At 40.6% G+C, this 21,042-nt stretch overlaps 1 protein-coding gene across 1 annotated transcript in view; it reads left to right on the plus strand.

The window, feature by feature from the left end:
- The window catches only part of LOC130253067 (connector enhancer of kinase suppressor of ras 2-like), a 166,439-nt gene that overhangs the window by 137,446 nt on the left and 7,951 nt on the right, over positions 1-21,042 (plus strand). The window contains exons 16-22 of the mRNA XM_056491344.1: positions 91-250; positions 1,532-1,605; positions 6,954-7,025; positions 17,323-17,393; positions 18,108-18,211; positions 19,517-20,024; positions 20,805-21,004. Of these exons, the coding sequence (XP_056347319.1) occupies positions 91-250; positions 1,532-1,605; positions 6,954-7,025; positions 17,323-17,393; positions 18,108-18,211; positions 19,517-20,024; positions 20,805-21,004 (1,189 nt within the window). The remainder of the gene's footprint in view (positions 1-90; positions 251-1,531; positions 1,606-6,953; positions 7,026-17,322; positions 17,394-18,107; positions 18,212-19,516; positions 20,025-20,804; positions 21,005-21,042) is intronic.

Here is a 21,042-nt window from a genome sequence, read left to right on the forward strand (position 1 = left end):
TGGAGAGGATTTGGCTGGGAGGGTTTTGACTCAGAAATGGGACATTTTTGCCCCTCTGACCCCGTGTGTTCCAGGGAGTTCCCTCTCCAGCGTGAGCAGGAGACGAATTTCCTGCAAGGACCTGGGGCACGGCGACTGCGAGGGCTGGCTCTGGAAGAAAAAGGATGCCAAAGGTTATTTCACCCAGAAATGGAAAAAGTACTGGTTCATTCTGAAGGATTCCTCCTTGTACTGGTACACAAACCAGAATGTGAGTACATACCATGCTTGGACAAAGTGAAAATGAAACCTTAAGCTTTATAATTCTCTTTAAATCTGTTTTTACTGCGTGCTCGGATGAGCTGCTGCTTTAATTGCCAGGTCTGGGATGCTCTGGCTGGAAATATTTCAGTTGAAATTCCTTTTTAAAGTCCATGTTGAAGCTTAATAAAATAGCAGATGTTTATGGCAGTCTTTAAGAAATTATTATGTCTGTAGTTAATCCTTTTCCACAGATTTATTTGGACTAACACAGTGTTCACACTCAGCTCTCCCCAGTTTCACTTGTGGGGGGATGTGTGAAGTGTGACCATTTGTGTTAGTCAAGCATTCTGTGAAACAGATGTGGAAATCTGAATTTGTAATTCTCTTTATCTAGAAGTTATTTTTATATCCATGTTCCTCTTGCTTTTTGCTGAATTAGTCTGGAGTTTGCAGTTTCTCATGTGTAAAATGCTGCTCTTGGTGAAATTTTCCTGAAAACCAATGGGCCTATGCTGGTGCAATCTGCATAAATGTAGGGGAAATAACAGAGGGGAGAAGCCCAAAATGGTTCATTTGTCAACAATTCTGCTGCTCTTCCATTTGTGTGCAGCATCCCAGCCTGAGCTGAGCTCCTCAGCCTGCTTTGGCTACTGATCTTTTACCCCACCTCTCCCATTTCCTTCCAGAGGATGGGTTTAGCAGCATAATTCCCCTCAGGTTTTGTGGGTTTTGTAGCCCAAGAGGTCCAGGCTGTGGCTGATCAAGAGTTTTTTGGTGTTTGACATTTCCTGTGCCAGGTGGGGTCATTGTCTGTGTCCCCCTGACTCTCATGGCTCAATCCAAGCCATAATTCACTGTGCCCTTGCTAATACCTTCACACGACCTGCCTGGTGTTGTCTCCCTGCTCTTCCTGCTGAATTGCTTCAAAAGAAGCAAAAAGTGACAAAAAACCAGCTGTAAAATGCAGATTTGTGCTGGAGAATCTGAGAGCTCTCCTCTGGTTAAGGCTGTGTTTGGGGCTGAAAGGTTTCCTGTGATTTTCAGCACAAGGGGATTGGGAGGGCTCTGCCTATTTTGAGAAATTACCAGTTTAGTTACCTCACTGAGGTTATTTACATTGTGTGCTGAATTGAATCCATTTCATCATAAAAGCAGTATGTGCAAAATACATTCAGTATTTCCTTTCACTGGTAGTTGTTCTTTGTACAAAACCCAAACAGCTGCTGCTCATTTCTCTCTTCTTCAATTCTGTGCTCTTTTTCAACTTTTTTTTTTTCTCACTCAATAGGATGAAAAAGCAGAAGGATTCATTAGTTTACCTGAGTTCAGGATAGACAGAGCAATTGAATGCAGACGAAAACAGTAAGTAATGTAATATAAATTATATTTTTAAAGTATTGCTCTTGGAAGTTTGCTATACATAGTACTGAACACTTGCAAAGTCCAGAGAAGGAAGTTACTGAGAAAAACCTTGAAATCTGTAAATATAATATCATAGATTCACTTAAGCTTTAGTATTTCTCTTTATTATAAAAGATGTAATGTAATGTAAATTCCATTTACTGGATTAAAATGAATGGAATAATTCTTTAGCCAGCTTGCCAGATAGTCCAGTTACAGCTTCAGTTAAATAAGTAAATCAAAAAGCAATGAATACTTTAGTAAAGAGATAAAACTTTCTCAGGTTCAGTAGGGCTGTATTTTCCCATAGGAAATAGCATAACAAATATCATAGCAGGGAATGGTGAATATAATCTTAATTTTCTCTTTATGGAGGATGCTTTTCCTACCCAATATTGTGTTGCTCTCAGCTGCTAAAATATTTAAGTTCCATATTCAAAATGAATTCTGCATTATTGCTTATGTGCATATTGCTACTCCTATATTCCACTCCCCTAAAAATCATATTATAATATTTACACAATTAAGGAATATTTAATAACAGATCCTCATTGAAAACAGTGTTGGGATTGCAATCAACAGGTTTAACAGAACAATTCCAATTCTTTGAGAGTAGCACTTTGCTGGTATCTCCTGAATTATCTGCATTTGTTTTCTGTTTGTTTTCCTACTTTTAACTAAGCATACATAGATTTTTTCCTGTGCTTTTCCAATGACTGAATACACTTTTGGTTTGAGGAAACAAGTCCTACAACTATGAGTACAATACAGTAGAAATATTGAAGATATGAATTACAATAGAGACTGCTCATCAGAAAATCAAACCTCTTCAGTTGCCTGTTCTTGTCTGGGGATATTATTACTGTGTCAAAGAAGTAAAAGACAGTGCAATTTACACTTCTATTTCTCCCTTCAGCTCAGGGTATCACTATAGAAATTAAACATGAACTGAGCACTATAAATACCTCAGAGCAATGAGTAGATATTAATAATGATATTGAACAAAAATACAGGAAAAATAATACCCTTTTGTTGGAACATAAAGCACTTAACAGATTTCAGTGAATTAACCAAGATCAAACAGAAGGTCATTGTGCACAGCTAGAAATAGCTTCCAGAGCTTTCCTCAAAGCATGAGAACACAATCCCTCAGAACTCAGCTTAGAGAAGGATTTCTGTAGGGTATATGCACAGGGAAAAGTCCCATTAACTAAAACTTTGCACACAACTGAAAGCTGAGAACCTTCAGGCTTTGAATCCTTTCAAAAAGAGGCAGGTCCAGAGGTAAAAGTATAATGAAGATGTTCATAGTCTATTCCCTTTTCTCCCTGAGCTGAATTTCCATTCATGGATGACCATTTCTGTATTTCCCCCATCACAAGAACTGCACCTTACCTCAGCCACTGCTTCACCTGGGAGTGCAGTGAAATTCAGTTTATCCAGCATGTGGGAATGGGAGCCCTGGCTGTGTCCAGCCCCTGTGAGCACACCTGGAGAACACTTACCTGTCCTCTCCTGGGCTGTCCCACAGGCCAGGAGTGAGCATCATTCCATTGCCTGACCCCACTGAAAAGCCAAAATCACAGCATCAGCTCTCCTCAGTGCAGAACTAGGAACATTTTGGAACTTAATTTAGATTTCCCCTCAGATCTCTGTTATTTTAGAGCTATTGATGTGAAATGTTCAAACCCTTTTGAAACTAAAGGATTGGAAGGCTCACTGGGATAATTAATGGATTTCTTTTTGCCAGTGTTCTGTGGGATGGGGAGTTCTGCTCCTCACCTGGCTGCTCCTGATGTCCATGGCTCACAGTGATGGAATATCCTTAAGAGAGACTTCACAAGAATATAGATAATTGAATGCATCATTCAGTCTGGGTTGATGACTTGCCTCAGTAATGCATTTAATGAAGGAACCCTGATTATTACAGGAGCCATGGCATTAGCTCAGGCTGGGTCAGCTCTCCAGGCTGAAGCTGGAGGTGCAGTGACCTTGTCCCTCTGAAAGGAGGCTTTTTGCATTGCCACTGAAAAACTTTCCACTGCTTTTAGGCAACACCTGCATCCTCCTGATTAAAAGTGATCACAGAGTATATGAGGAATTATAGTTATTTGAGTTTGTATGCTGTGGCATGACACAAATATTGTGTTATTTTCAAATATACTGATAATTATAATGCCCAAGAATGAAGATTAATTGAGCCACAGGTATAATCAATTCTTATCAACTGATGCTTTGCCTGAACCTTCAACAGCTTCCATCTAGTGAAAATTTTCATTGCCTAGTTAATGCAAATTTGGGTCTTAAATTTATCAAGAACATGCCACAGTGTTGGCACTTCATATTGAAAGTGTGCAGCCAGAGCTCTATACAAAAGTCATTGTAGTACAGGCAGACGTGAAGGTACAGCTCAAATGTTACTAAAAATGTTAATTTTATTACTTCTGGAAAGAGCTGGACAGTTTTTGCAGACAGAAAAGCTCCCTTGAGCCACTGGTGGGCCCCCACAGGGAAGAAACTTGCTGGGCTGTATTAACTGGAGTGCAGCCAGTGGATGAGGGGATTATTCTTTAAACTGGCACTCACCACTCCACATCTTGTTTATTGCAGCCAGTCTGGGGTCCTCCAAACCAAGCCAGATGTAAATATATAGATATAATTCCTCTAAAATATTCATATTTATACATCTCAAATTGTTCCCCTGGAGACTCCAGTTCCTACTAGAAATGTATCTAAACATTTCCCTAATAATAATCTTAGTGACACTGCTGGGAGATGAAAATGGATTTATTGTCGTGTTTTGCAGCCCTATCACAGAACTGCAATACATTTAAATCACAAGTTTGCACAGAATTGGGATCTCCATTTCATAGCAATAAAGATCTCTTTTCTGCAGTCTGCAGATACAGAACAGTGCAATACATTATTGCAGCTTTAATGTTCACTATCTCAGGAGATGATCACAACAGCAGACAGAAAGATCTTAAGGAACATTCATACAGAAACTAATTAGAGCTGTTTGCAGGGACCTGGCATGTGGGAACTCCTTTGCAAAAGCAGCCAGACCTGCAGCATTTAACTGATATATCCTGACAAAATTCTTGCTCTTCCTGCATTTTGTGACACGTTCACAAGTTCTGTAGCAGGAGCCAGGAGCCCTGCAGACAGTGCCTGACCTGTTGCACACTCCTGATTTCACCTCTCTGTGCCTTAACTGAGGCAAGGTTCCTGTGAAAACGTAAAATATTCTAATAATCACAGGATCACAGCTTCATTTGGGTAGGAAGGGACCTTAAAGATCATCCTATTCCATCTCCTACCATGGGCAGGGACAGCTTCCACTAGAAAATGATCCACTAATCATAGATTTTATCACATTACAGGAGCACAGTGGAGCCAAATTAAACTCTGTTTATCACACTAAGTTCCACCCATTAACATTGACATGAAACCCCAACGCTGGCATTTGAGTGGCTGTATGTATTTAAATTTCCTGTCTAGGAAAATAATCCTATTTACAAGCAGAAACTCCACCATGTGATATTCTCTCAGGATTAGCCAAGAGGATTAGGATCTTTAGACCCACCACCTAATCCTCTCCAATCCCAGCCAATCCCACTGGGAGATGGTTGGGCAAGTGGAGCAGGAGAAGGTGCAGATGTTGCAGGGAGCTCAGACCTGCAGCAGAACGATGCAGGAGTGTTTGTTTAGCCATGATTTTCTATTTGCAGCATCAAAGATGTAGCAGTGTAAGGAATTCCTGTTGAAAGTACAGTGTTTGCTAACCCCTGTGTGATTAAAGATGTGCCATGTACAGCTCTAATTCACTTGTCTAAAGACACACAAAACTATTCCACCTTCCTTACCCTCAGCTGTTCCCATAGAAGCAGTGGGAGCTGCTGGTTCTCAGCTGGCATGTGGGGATTGAAAAGTTCCACATTAAAAGCAGAAGGCTAAGAATGATAAGAACTCTTGACACTAAAATCATATCAAAGCAATCAGTTAAAAGAAGGCATAAATTTGATCAGAGCATTCTTAAAACTGCATTTATATAATGATCAAAAGAGGGATAATTAACCTGCCTATGCCATCTAGTGGCACCACCAATCCCTGTGTGGGATTTCACTCACTGCTTTTATTTGCAAAGTACCAGCAGTGAGGCTCTGCAGTGGAAATTACCACTGTCCAGATGCCAAAACAACACTTAAATAGCTCTACAGACTCCTTTTATATTTAATGATAACCCTCTGTGCAAAGATAACCTTACCCTTTATATCTCTAATCTCATGGACAAAGAAACTGCACAGAAATACAACTCTGCTGTGGGAGTTTTGTTAGGAAAGCTGTTGCTGGATGCATTTTTATTAATTATAAATATAAAAAAAATCACTGTTCCCAGGTGAAGCTTCTTCAGCTTTCATCTTATCTTTGAAAACTGCAGTAAGTCATAGTAATTAATAAAACACTCATTTGCATTTAAGCTATTAATAGTGGAAATGTTGCATCACAGGTTCTTCATAATTCCATGTGTAATGATTCCTAATCTAATTCTTACATCTGGTAATCACCATATAAATGTCAGTATTTTAACATAAATGTTATGAATGATAGCATGCCATTTTTTTAAACAGCTAATCAAATTAATAGCTTTTAATGCTGAGACCTTCTGGTTTCCTTGATAGCAAAACTCCTTTTCATTATACACACACAAAAAAATTGTAAAAACTGTGATTATTGTTCTTAGCAGCTTGCAATTGCTCAGCAAGGGGAGAGCTCAGGGATTAGACCACATAAAAAGCATTTTATGTGAACTATAATCACCCATGCCATCTGATTCTTATCTATTATTCCAGTGATTTTTAGCTCAGCTTGGCAGCCCTGCAATTTCTTTTTGTAAAACATAAAAGTCATCTAAATACATGAGAAGAATTGGGGTTTCAAATATTTATTCCTTTAGTTGATCTTTGGAATGCAACTAAGATGTACTTGAATATACTCAAGAAACCTTTCAAATTCACCCAAGAATTTTTTAGATGTATAACATTAGTGGTTATCAAAAAGATTTATATTTTTAAAGTCATTTAAAGGCTTTTGAAATTTTTGGAATGTATGAGGCTCACAAATATTGATGAAATCAGATCAGGGGGAATCCATCTCTAAATTTAGGCAGCAAAATTCAGACTGAAGATGACCAATGCCTATGAAACCTGTAACATGTTGAAGAATCACAGAGCAGGACAGTCTGGTGTACTTGTAGACAAATTGTTTGAAAGAAAAGGTGGTTTTTATTCTTTGTGCTCTTTTTATAGTGCCTTCAAAGCATGTCACCCCAAAATAAAGAGCTTCTACTTTGCAACTGACTGCCTTGAAGAGATGAACAGGTGAGCAATGTGTTCTCTTTGTTCTGGGCTGTTCTTTATCCTGTGCTTCAATATTTCATCAGCACAGGAATATCCTCCTGCAGCCTGATGGAATGCTGGCTCATGGTGCTCTCAGGAATTAGTCTTCCACTAATTTCAGTAAATATATGACATTCTGTGCCTCACTTTGCTGACTTTTCCTGCCATGACAGATCTTAGTCCTGCAAAGGAAAGTTACTTGTGTTGGTCTCATCTATGTTAATTAGATTTTTTTTCTTGTGTTGATGGGCTTAATGTTCATCACCCTTGTGATGTTCTGTAGGTAAAGTCTTAGTGGGATCAATGTTTCTGGTATATTAAACAGGGCACCCACACCAAAGTTTGTAAGAGTGTACCCAGGTGGTGAGGTGTGTGTGTATATGTATTTATTAATTTATTTATATGCATATTTATTTATTTATTTATTTGTATGTATATCTATTTCCCTTCCAATCTCAAAAACAACCCCCAACAACAGGGAAAATCAGCAGTAATTCATGTTATTCACCACATCACTGCCCCAACACAGAGCAGAGCCAAGCAAAGTTCCATTTTTGGTGTTGCAGTGAGTTTTTAAATGTCCTTGGATGTGCTGGGAGGACATTCCAAACTTCTGACTGGACAAGGCTCTGCACAACCTGATCCAACATTAAAGCTGGGCCTGCTGTGGGTGGGTGTGGGAACAGACACCTCCTGGGAGCTCCTCTAACCCAAATTCCTCCGTGCTCCTTTGTGATTCAGTGGTGAAGACAGAGGTTGGCTGGAGGTGGGACAGGCCCTTAGATCCCAAAAGGCAGAGTCAGATGTCCTCCCTCCTCCTGTTATATCAGAAATTAGTTTATTCCCAGCTGAGGTGGAAAGGAAAGGACACTTAGGACAAGGTCACCATACTGGGAATTTTCAGTCTGTCCTGGCACAGAGAACTGAAACTTTGAGATGTTCTTACTTACTGTCCTTCTGAATGTTTGCCAGCTTGGAAACACAGATAAAAAGGATGGGGTTTTTCCTTTGGAATATTAATGCCTAAAAATCACTGCTGAACTGAACATTTATATTCTGTGGCTTACATGGCTCCTCAGGTATGTTGGGCTGTGAGCTTGGCTGGAGTGAAAATGCTGAGGCTTGTTCATCCTGCACTGATGAGGGTGATGAGCTTCAATTATCAGCACTGGGATACTTTCAGGGTTTAAGGTTGCTGAAAAATATTTTTTCCAAGGTTGTTAATGTATCATTGCTCAGTTCTGCAGTGTGGTTCAGGTTTGTTTTTCTCTGCCTGGTCTCCCTTGATTTCAGCTGCTGGGGCAGCTCTGGTTTGTTGAAGTGCCATTAATCATATCTATAAATTAAATTATACATAAAATGTTCTGACTCAAGGAAAACCAGGAAATCTTGACACACTGATGAGCAGTTTTTGCACCATCGGCTGATTTTTCCATGGGGAGCCCAGGAATGCCTGGATGGCAATGAGGCCTTGGGACAGGAACAGCTGGGAAGGTGCCAGTCTTTTCATACCATGCCATCCTTCACATCATTTAATCTGGAACTTACAAGAGCCTTCTCCCTGATTTTTTGGGAAGAAGGCAAAGGGTGAAGTATTTTGTGCAGTATTTTCCCTTCAGCAATGCTGTCCCTGCAGAGCAATTGGGATTCACTCCCCACCCAAATGATGGATAACTCTGCTGCCTCTGTAAAATCCCTGGGCACCCCTGCAGCTTTCACAGACTGCCTGGAATTCCTTCTCCCAGAGACCCTGTGTGAAATTTGAAATGAAGCAAGATTCATAGATGAAACATGTGTTTAAAATACTGACTTCACAAACCTCTCTCTTCCCAGAGAGTTGCTAACCCCATCATGTGAGGAAATAGGGCAAATGCTCTGCAAGTCCCACTCCTGTTTTCAGCACAGAATTTACCTGGATTTTCCCTGCTGATGGAAGGGGAGATCCCTCATGCTGAAAATGAAGTTCCAGTATGGAGAGGAACATTCTTCATTCACTGTGTGGACAATTATATCCTTTCTCCAGCTGCCTTTACCACCAGCTTTTGTTTTAACAGCTCTTTTTAGAGTTCCTCACCTCAGATTTACTGTTTATTAATTTTTTTTTCCACTCTGGAATATTTTAAAGGGCCTTTAACCCCACATTGCAGAAGGAAGAGCTGGTCCCAGTGGGTAGGGATGCATTATTCTGAGGCACTCAGCTGTGGCTGAGGTTTGCCTGCTGTGTTACTTGGGTTTGCAAAATTCATGCTCGTGCTGTTCTGTCAGGTCTTACACGAGCAGAGCCGTGTTCTTAGAAATGAATTAATAATGAACTTGATGAGCTCATCTCTACCTTGGTGCTCCAAGCTTGTTAAAGGCCTTATTTCCCAGAAGTGCTTCATCTCCTACCACACCACACATAACCTGTTTATGGCTTTAATTAGCATTGAATTTAATATTCGGTTGTTTTACAATATCTACTTTATTTAAAACTTACATGCCATTGAAGTCTGCAGTGCAGTGCATTTGCAATCTCATCATGGACTCCAAATATTAATTTTTTAGAAGTTTCTATTTTAGGCTGAATAATTTGATCACTTTTGATTTGAATAACTGGGTTAAGTTTGCAATTTTAATGACTCCCATAAATCTTTGGCATTCATTCAAGAAATATAAAAAATAGTTGCTACTGAAACAAAATGATGATTGATTTTTTTATAGGGATCACTCCTTTATCTTCCAAGACCTGAAAGATTATAGCACAATATTTAACTTAAAAAAGAACTCTTTGAAAATTGAAGTATTCTGAATTAAATTTCTATTGATTATAAGCAAATTTTATGGTGTCTCCTGTCTACTTTCACATATGGAGTATAACTGAGTTGCTCAAGATTTTCCCTAAATCATCCTATTTATTACTAAAGTTAATTCTGTTTTCTTCTTTAAATTTCAGGCATGTTGGTTTCTTTCACAGGTCTTGGCCAAATCAGATGGTGAGCCAAGATTAACTCATCTTTTCATTTTCAGTGCACTTTGTCTCCACTTTATATAAACTAACACCCAAGAAAAGCTCTTGGCAACTACAAATTTCAGCCCTGAGCCCCTGCTAGACATTTTCCCTTTTAAACTGGACAAGTGAGCAGGGGTTTGTCAAATCTGTCTGGCCTAATTTAACAGGTCTTTATCAAATAGAGCTGAGTAAGTTGTTACCCTCAGCCCCTTACCTGATGAAAAGCCAGGAGATAATTCTGCAGAACATGAAAGGTACTTTTCAAACAGAAATCCCTGCAATGGAGCTTCCCAGTGGTGTTGTAAATAAATATAAAGAGCAGGTTTTCCTTTCTTCCTTTTATGTTTCTATAAACTTGTTTCAAATCCGTGCCTGAGGCCACACCAGCCCTCTAATTTATTGTTCTCACATAAAAGCTCCTAAGTGCAGCACAAGTAAAACAATTTTCTGATCAGAATTAGCTGCAGGCCCCAAGGACTGGTGAGACCATGATGTTCATGGGACTGCACAGGGTGATAATGGAGCTGCTGTGACCTCTCAGGGCAAAATACTGCACCAGGGATTCCTAGGCTGAGCTGGAATATTCCAAATCTCCTCTTCTGGCCGAGTCACCTGGCTCCTCCTTGCTACAATTTTTGAATTATTTACCCCAGACTCGTGAAGTTCCATTTCCCTCTCATTCAGTCCCCACTTGCTGATGGAGGTTGCAGTGCACAATTCTGATTTTCCAACACCATCCAAATCAGCATTAGGGGAGTTCATCCCCCAGGCTGCACTGGCTTTCTGCACCAGTTTAAATTACAAAGTTAATCAAATTCTGCTGTAAATAGTACCAGTGTGAACTGACAGAGTTCTGGGAGCCAAGCAGTTCAGCTGCATTTCTCAGAGCAGATTTAGTGATTCCAGCCCTGCACCTCTCTGAGGTGAGTCCATGGTGTGATGTTAGCCTGGAGATAAAGAGTTAATTCTGCCAAATCTGAAGATTTAGTAATAGAAATAAGCAATAGAAATAAGAAATTTAATCACAATAAATTATGATGAAGACAGATATTTAACAGCATTATTTGGCCTATTTGAGCTGATATTTTTAAAAGCTATGTGGAAGCAGAATTACACAATTTCACAAGTAAATCATCCCATTTCTTTAAAAAATTCACCTCAAAACCCCACCCATAGTTTATGCCATGCTAAGCTCAGTTCTCTTGCTTGTAAAGAAAGTTTTCTTCCTCCAGAGCTTTCCTTTGGGCCAATCATTTGGTGAAAGCTGGGGTAAAAGTTTGAATAAGTGACTAAGAGAAGTTCCAGTTGAGTGAGTTCATATTAGTGATTTCCTTATGGTTTATTATTGTTTCTGGATCAAATAACAGCCTATCCATTATTGTGTGCTTTTATTCTCTGTGATACACATATTTGTGTAAACTATAGTTACACTTATTTGTGTAGCTATATTTACTTGTGTAACTGTATTTGTACAGTAAAATGCTGAAATCAAAGGGTAATTTAAATTTATTTGCTACAAAGAAGTGAATTTCTTTTGTCTGTTATCCACTGGGGAAAACAAAAAACAAACAAAAAACCTCACCCACACCAAACCAGACTTCTGAGTACAGAGGCATAATTGTGCACTTGTTTGACAGAGGAAAGTTTAAAAAAATTAAAAATAAATAAAAAAAAATTCTCATTAAGTAGATGCACATGCAAGGGGGGCATGGATTGGTTCACTTGTCAATTCTTGAGCTGTCTCAGGCTTTTTTCCTATTTTTCCAGCCTGACAAATCTAAGAAGACAATGCATGAAACAAGATCAACAGTCATGTCAAATTATCAAACCAGAGAGTACTCAGAGTTTATCCCATGAATGATTTTGCTTAACAAATCCCAGCAACTGTGACAAATCCAACAGCAGAGACAGAGGCTGCTGGGGGCTGATACACAGGGAGGGATGAGCTCATGGAGAAGGACCTGCCCAGGGTTCAATTTCACCAGGAGATGGTTTGGGGCTCCTTTTGTGTGGAGGAAAATCAAGGCATCATTTTAACCACCCCTATTACAGCACTCTTTATTCTCTTAAATGAATGTATTACCTGCATAATCATAGAAAATAGTGAAAATGATTACCTTAGGAAGCCAAATGGGAAATGCATTGATTTTTCAGGTGTTCAGTAAGAAAGACTGGTCAGAGAAGTCAAGATAACAAGTACAAAATCTATTTTTAAATCGAATTGTGTATTGCAAAGAATTTTACTGTGAATTCTGGAATCTGATTATCCCAGTGACGTAAAAAAAAATAATACAAAGCTTTTGATCAGAAATTAAATGTAAACTGCACTGAATGAATTCTATGTATGAAATAAATGGTTCAAGGGAATCTGTAATAGACTTAAAGATAACTTGATTCAAGTGGAATTTAACTTCCACTTACTTCCAGTTTTTCCTTTTAACCAAATAATATCAAATGTAGATGCAATCTCAGAAATGATGAAAAACTATTTTTGCACTGAAACATTCCTAACACAAAGCTGAGGGGGTGTACAAGGGCAAGAATGAATGATGAAAAGATGCAAGGAAGATAGGAAATGTATTTTATTTGTTCTTTCTGTTAATGGGTCAGGATTTCATAGACTTCATTTTTAAAGGAACATTTAACAGAGAAATAGTAGAAGTAGTTGGACTTTTTCTTGAATTTACAACTTTTCAGGACATATAATTTTTTTATATTCCTTTGAATTAGTTTCTTCTAAAATCAGCCACCTGGTTTGGGCAATAAGTGAGGATATTAGAAAGTAAAACTTTTCTGAGCCACAGAAACTCTCTTCTTCCTCACCTCTTCTCCATGGGTTTATGGAACAGTTCTAACTATAACCTAAAAATTGTAACTTTTCAACCCTTTTTTATAGGAAGGAAAAAAAAGGTTTTTCTCTTGCCCTTGGTTTTCATCCTCTGACAGGAAACAAAATAGTTCTCTCCAATTTATGACAACTGAGATTGTCCAAGTTGTTTTTTTTTTTTTTTTTAATTTGTGCTTTTCCACGCTGGCTTTGTAGAAATGAACAGCCAAGGGAGTGAGTGTGATGCCACTGTGGAAACTTTAATTACCTTCACTCCCAGAACCTCCCACTGACCTTGGGCTGGCTCAGCCCTTGCTCAGCAGGAGTAAACTCCAATAGCCAGCAAACAGACATTTATTTATTTCAAAATTTATTTATTTATTGATTGATTTTTATTTTTTATTAATTTGTACATTGAGGAGTGTCATATTCTTGTTTTCAGTACAATGTCAGGAGAGCAAAGCAATGTGTAATTGTTCCCAGTTGTTTGTTCCCCTTTAACATTTCCCAATCAGTAGGTGAATGTGCTCCTGGTTCCTGATTTGGGCCATTTTAGGCAGGATTCTCTCTTCTGGATCAGGCTTTGGCTCTTGAGCTCCTCAGCTCTTCCCTGCCCTGGTGCTTCACTCATCACAGCCCAGGCCTGGGGCAGCATCAGGCTCTCAGAAGAGCCCTGGGCTGTAATCCCCGGGTAATAACCAGAATTATCTCAGTAAATTAAACTTAAATACTACCAGGCAGCTCTATTTTATCCCAAAGCAATGACAACAGTGTCTGCTTGTAACCAACAGAAAGAATTAAAGCCAAGTCTGACTTATTTAGAATTTAATTGAGACAAAGTACAAAACTTACTTGTGCATTTTGATGACTTTACTCAAGGCTCACCTTTCTCTGGCTTTGGTTCACTGGAGTACAGGCAATAAAAAAATAACTCATTTCTTGGTGCCTTGTAGGTTGTTACAACTTGGTAAAACAGGGATTATATCTTGTGGGGATTTGTGCAATCCTGGAGGTAAAATGTTGTGGCAGAGGATCCGTGGGACATTTAGTGCTGTTCTGTGTCATCACAATTTCCATCCAGAATGCAAACCCAACTCTGTTGGGTGGCCTAGATCAGTGAAACATCCTGGTTAAGTTGTTTGAAAGAGTTGTTGAAATTATCCAGGTAAAAAGGCAGGATTTTTTTGGGGGGGAGGGAGCCCAGCTTTCTGCCTGGGGTTGAGGTTTGGGGATGTCCATGTGGGATCCTTCCAGGGCAGCCCAGGCCTCTTTGTGACCACCAGAGCTGGTGGGGCACAGCTCTAGAGCCCAGATCAGCAGTCCAGCCCCTGGGCTGTGCAGCACACAGAGCCTGCACTCCCTGGCTCCATGGGATGTGCATCCTCCAGCCCCTGGGCTGTGCAGCACACAGAGCCTGCACTCCCTGGCTCCATGGGATGTGCATCCTCCAGCCCCTGGGCTGTGCAGCACACAGAGCCTGCACTCCCTGGCTCCATGGGATGTGCATCCTCCAGCCCCTGGGCTGTGCAGCACACAGAGCCTGCACTCCCTGGCTCCATGGGATGTGAATCCTCCATCCCCTGGGCTGTGCAGCACACAGAGCCTGCACTCCCTGGCTCCATGGGATGTGCATCCTCCATCCCCTGGGCTGTGCAGCACACAGAGCCCTGCACTCCCTGGCTCCATGGGATGTGAATCCTCCATCCCCTGGGCTGTGCAGCACACAGAGCCCTGCAGTGCCTGGCTCCATGGGATGTGCATCCTCCATCCCTTGGGCTCCCAGTGCCCAACTGGACCCCAATGTTTGCCCACAGGGCACCCAGGGCAGAGTTCAGAACCAACTGCCTGCCTTTCCAAGCTCTCCACAAAGAGCTTTTTATAACCTTGACTGCAGTTTTCTGAAAAATGAAAGTGGTTTTGCTCATCAAGGAAATTCATCAAGTTTATACAGGGTTCCTTTCAAACTGAGTTTGCATTTCCTTGGGAAAAAAAAAATTAACTGAGAAAATGAGCTGAAATCTTACCACTTGTATATCTCCTGATTAACCTCAAAAACATTCACTCATGCTTTTTTTAAAAACGCAAAACCTAAAATGGAGACTCTAGCTCTTTTATCAGAAGAGATTTTATCATGATAAGCCACTGAATGTCATCAGATAACCCTTTATTCAGCTTGACAAAGAGCTGACTCTGAATTGTGGTAAATGAGGTAAGTCCTTGTAACTATTGCTGGGGATGATCTTGGCCTTTGGAAGAGAAAAGCCTGAGCAGACTTAGAGAAGGAAGATTAACTTCAGCTAATTGCAGATTTGGTCATTGAGGCCATATGTGTAAAGCTGATACTCTGGGTATCCTCAGAACATCCCTGGCTCTGCAAGGTTAATCCAAACACTTCAACTGGAAGTCTATATTTGCTTCCAAGATCTGACACCCTCAAATTAACAAAGAGCAGTAAAAAAAAATTTTGCAAGAAATTTAAGACAATATAAATCTCCATGCACTGACCACACAAATGGCTGAGTCTGTTTTAACTTGGGAAATGGTAATTAGTCCTAATTTATCGTTGTTGCTTAAGCAGAACCTCAGTGCAAGGCACTGAGCCATCCTGCTTAATTGCCAAAGGCATATGGCAAAGTATGACTAAAACTATTTTGCTCCAGTGCTAATGAGTTTAGAAATTCGGGAACAACTGATGAAAAACTGGTGAATACAAATGCTCAATAAGGAGCAGGGAGTGATGTCATTGCCATTCCTGCAATAAAGGATCTGCTTGCAAGGGAAGCAAATGCCAGGCAATTGAGGCACTGTGCACGGAGGGAAATGAGGCTGGTGAGCACTGTGCAAAAGCTCTTCAGTAAATCTGTTAATCCATTTAAAATGTACTTCCCTCATGATAAAGATGAGTTATTGATGTGCTGATGCAAACAATGGCTGTAGGCAGTCCTCACCCTGCAGTTGGTATTTGGGAAAACTAATCATCACTTCCATTTTCATCTCCAGTTTGCTCACTTCTGGCTTAATACTGAGAGGCAAAGCAATATGATTGTACAGTTCTTTATTGTCATAGTTTTGCAAGTGAATTAAAGCCTCTCACAATTCCCAGTGAGAAGCAAGCGTTGTTGTCCCCTTTGGCTGCTCAGGGAAGTGCTCAGATCCGTGGAAGGCAGGGCAGTGACTCAGGGTGGATCCAATATTCCAGCTGAAGATCATTGCTGCTGTGAGAGCAGGAGATCAATACGTGCTGAACTGTGAGCTATTTTTAGTGGAGAGTTCACTCTTCCCTCATTTTCTGCCTCCCATCTCCCACACACCACTCTCCTGGACAATAACAGTCACATATGTCCTTAAAAGCTTTTTTTTCTCCTCTAGTACAAGTGGGAAAGAATGACACAGAGCAGTTTTCTTGTTTTAATCTGCATAACAACTCGTCCTTTTGTACTGTTCACTAATGTCTGACTTGAGGCCTGTGAAAGATGGTTTTGTCATTCTAATATTCATTAACCAAGAAGATAATTATTAGCAAATTTGATGTTGCAAATGTTCAAAAAGGAAAAAAAGAGCTGCTTCTAGATAAACTCTCACATCAACATTCTGGGAAATTAATGATATAATTAAGAGTTTAGTCACTGAGGAAGGGAATGGTTTAAAACATCCCAGGCATTATAGATCTCACTATTAGGGCTTTTTTCTTTGGTTAAATCTCCTTGGTGATGAAAATAAGATAATTCTTGATTTTCCATTTGCTGAACATTAAGAAGTGACTTTTCCCTCTGTGTGATAATTTCCTTTCTTCCCTAGTTTTTCAATTATGCATTGTATAAACAGTAATTTTACATAAAGAAAACTCAAAAGGTATTTTCCCTAAAATAAACTACAGTATTTTCCTAATGAAGTAAAGAATCTTATTTTCTATCAAACTATATAATTTGGGGACCAAGAAAGAAATTAGCACATCCAATGCCACATGCAAATATTGAAGTACTTGCAATTTATCAAGTCTTGTTTTAGAAACCCAGAAGTCTGTATGAAACAAAATAAGGGAAAATAATGTTGATATCACAGCTCAATAACACTAAATATTTCTATTACCAGCATTGTGAATCCAGACTAGCAGATAACCAAACTGCCACAGGCTGTTTTAGCTTTCTGAGGATACAAGTTGAATACAACTTATTTCCCAACACAGGTTTTCAGACAATAATTATCATAATTCTATTTTGTTTTCTAGTGTTTTGGCAATTCAGGTAAGTTCTTGAAATAAATAGAAGTAGCAATCAGAACAAATGTGATAAATCCTTCACTCCCATTTATCAAGCACCCAACACATCTGAATCATGGGTTTAACAGCCTTTTTGCATTAGCTGTTGTCTCTGATTTTCCAGATGTTGAGTGTGGATGCCTTTGGATTTACATGAGATGTTCCTTTTAAATACCTCTCTTCCTCATTTTTATCGTTCTGTTAGATGGATGAATCGTTTGGGTCTCGCAGCAATTGGTTACACACCTGATGACAAGGATATCCACCCAGATGAAGGTAATGCTTCAGTGATTCTAATTAGGAGAAGAGAGCAGACAGTAAAAATCTGTTCAGTATTGCAATAAAGCTGGAGAGGTCATAACTGACTTCTTTAGCAACATATGGCCTTATCTTTTCAAATATCAATTTTGATAAGAATACATATCCTTGAAGCACTAAATTTATTGGTGCCACCACCAAAGAAAATAAAATCCTGAGTAATTTTACAAAATATTTAAAATTAGTGATAAAGAGAATGTGGAGTTCAGGGTGAGGTGTGATTTGCCAGATCCCAGCCCTCAGGGATGTTCATCCCCCTAAAACCAGTGCAGACATCACAGACTTGGGGCAATGTGTGCTTCAGCAAATATTTGTTTGGACCTCCTGAGCTCAGGTGCCAGCCTTGCTCTTTCCCCATCAGCAGAACCTGTTATGCCCAATTAAATTAAATGTCCAGGCTTGGCTCTACTTCAGCATCTGGAATGAGGCTTCTGTTTGAAAGTCTGTGAGCAGAAGTTGGTTTTTAATGGGAGTCAGGTGCCCAAGCTGCCTTCTGCAATTCCCTAAAGCAGTGGGAGGTTCCTGCACTCCCTGTGTGTTTGAGGTGCCAGACCTTTCCACCAGCCCATTCCTGAGTGGCTGCCGAGCCCTGCCATGGAAGGATGTAGCTAAAATGTGGGATCTGCTTTCTTGTGGAAAAGCAGCCGAGTGAAAGCTGGAATGCTTTGTCAGCAGATTACTGGAGCGAAAGCGACCAGGACGACGTGGACGGCTCGCTGACCCTGAAGCAGGAGGGCTCCTCCACGCTGTGTGACACCTACCACCGCACCCCCTCAGTGAGTCACACACCCTGCATGCCACCCCAGCCACCAAAAACACCTCTGGGCTTCGCCTGCACCTCCCTTGTCCTGGGGTGTTTAAGCACCATAAAGAACAAAGCTGGATGTGGTTGTAAAAATGAAATTGCTGCTGTTCCTCATAAGCCAAGACCTGGATTTTTCCATAGCAAATCAGGTAGAAAGGAAGGAGAGGTAAATGTCTCCTGACACAGATCTGTTTCCACCAGACTGGAAATAGGACCCTTTTTTGTAGGACTGGTGAAACTACACATCATAACAGGAACAGAATATTCAAATTTTGCCTTCACTGCAGAAAATGAAAAGAATGTGGCGGATGGGATTGTTTGTATTAATTGAGACTGGTTTTCAGTTATGAATACTGGATACTGGGTGCTAGGGATTAAGATCAGCTCACATTCACGCAGTAATCATGTTTTAGGTCTTTTTTGAAGAACAAATCTTTCTAGGAAAGGTTTCTTTTTTTCAAGATTGTGTACAATACCATGGTAATGACAGTATTGCAAATAAAACATTTCTATTAGACAAAACCTGGGCAATTATGATAATTATTCTATGATTCTAAGCACAGATAGGACTGTTCTCTATTTTTCTTTCAGATTTTTCTTCAGCGTGAATGACACGATCCTCACACAGCCAGAACCAAAGAAAGAGTGACTGAGACAACAGCATCACATGGGTGAAGTTCAGACTGATTTTCACCCATGTGATGCTGTTTTATCAACTGGGATACAGGTTAAGCCCCTCCCTTTCTGTTTTTCCACATTTTTGCCTTTCTCGTGGTTTTGAATTAAATTTATACACAGACCCAGCAGAATTCATTCGAATTGTTTCACAAGTTCAACAGTCCCCCAGCCAAAAATCTTCCTGGGTGCTGAAGTTTTTGTTGTTTGGGTTTGTTTTTTGTTTTTTTCTGTTTGGCCCCTAAAAAAAGAAAGGAAATCCAATTATGGTTTCTTCTGGAGACTTCCGCTGTCCTCAGCTGGACTGAGAGTAAGCTGGATGAGTCTTCAGGAAACCTGCAGAAATGTTACACTTTTGTTTCCATCAGGAGTTGCTTGTGGGCAGAGAATGTGCAAAACAAGAATAGGGAGTGGTTAAAAGAGCACTTGTATAAAAGTCGTCGCTGCTAATTCTCTTCTGTTTACAGAGGTTCATGTTATGACAAATCCAACCCACCAGTCCATCCGGTTACTGATACCATATAGTGTTTTACACTGCAGTCATTTTCTTGGGTCTGCTCAAAACACCATCTCATGGGTGGATGTTTTTGTATCTTCCCAGGTGAACTCTTCAAGTCCATTCCCTGAAGCCAAACAAGGTCGACACTTTTCCAGCGAATCGACGTATTCGCACTCGTCTGCCGAGGACTCGCGGCAGGACGCAGCGGGCAGCACCCACTCCTCGGGGTGCAGACCCCCCTACCGAGAGCGGCGCTCCTGGCAGGACCTGATAGAGACCCCCCTAACCAGCTCAGGGCTCCACTTCCTCCAGACTGTCCCTCTGGAGGCGGAGTACGTGAGCGGCCGGCCCGGGATGTCACCGGACAGACGGAGACAAGCCACGCTGCCCGTCCAGAGGCGCCACAATTTTGAGCAGGATGGGCCCTTTCCTCTGGTGGAATGTCCGAGGGGACACAGCTCCCACGGGCGGCCCCAGAAACAGCGCAGCCAAAGCCTTCCCCGAAACAGAGACGTCCGCGGCAAGGGACGCGTAAAGTCCATCGAGGGGATCGATGACAACCTGGAAGAGACGGTTCCCATTAGAAGGCACAATAGTTTCTGTGCAGAAGGTAAGCTCTGGGAGATGATCTGATCCACTTTGTTCTGGTCCACTGTACTGCCATCAAGATCCACAGTATTGCCACTATTCTCAGCAAGGATTTTGTGGTTGAACCGCTGGATGTTGGCAAACAGGATTTTGTACTTGAAAAGCCAGGATGTAGCACTAAAAATTGTCTCATCAAAACCTACATTGCACCAAAGTCCAATGCACCAAAAATTGAGCTTTGGGATGGTGCAAATGTTCTTGTCTCATCAAAACTAACATTGCACTAAAAAGTGAGCTTAGGGATGGTGCAAATATTCTTGTCTCATCAAAACTAACATTGCACTAAAAATTGAGCTATGGGTTGGTGCAAATGTTCTTGTCTCATCAAAACTAACATTGCACTAAAAAGTGAGCTTAGGGATGGTGCAAATATTCTTGTCTCATCAAAACTAACATTGCACTAAAAATTGAGCTATGGGTTGGTGCAAATGTTCTTGTCTCATCAAAACTAACATTGCACCAAAAACTGAGCTTAGGGATGGTGCAAATGTTCTTGTCTCACCAAAACTAACATTGCACCAAAAATTGAGCTTAGGGATGGTGAAAATGTTCTTGTCTCACCAAAATTAACATTGCACTAAAGAGTGAGCTTTGGGATGGTGCAAATGTTCTTGTCCCATCAAAACTAACATTGCAGAACTGAGTAATAGGTTAAGGTAGTATCGAAGTTGCAGTATTGCTGATTTTACAGACTTCATCTCAACGATCAGGTTTGTTGTTAGGTTTCTTTCTTTCCTTTCAGAAAACATAAAAGATATTGAAGAAATCCCAGATGGTCTGCAGGAGCTCTACAGAACTCTGGAAGAAGCCAGTCTGTCAGCTTTCGGAGAGCAGCGTCCCTCCACCAAGCAGGAGTTCCGCAAGTCCTTCGTGGTGCGATGTAACGACCCAGTGATCAACGAAAAGCTGCACCACATCCGAGTCCTCAAGAGCACTTTAAAAGTAAGGCTGTATCACTGATTTTGTGTGCAAGGAATGTA

This window comes from Oenanthe melanoleuca, chromosome 4A (genome assembly GCF_029582105.1).
Source record: "Oenanthe melanoleuca isolate GR-GAL-2019-014 chromosome 4A, OMel1.0, whole genome shotgun sequence".
Lineage (NCBI taxonomy): Eukaryota > Metazoa > Chordata > Aves > Passeriformes > Muscicapidae > Oenanthe > Oenanthe melanoleuca.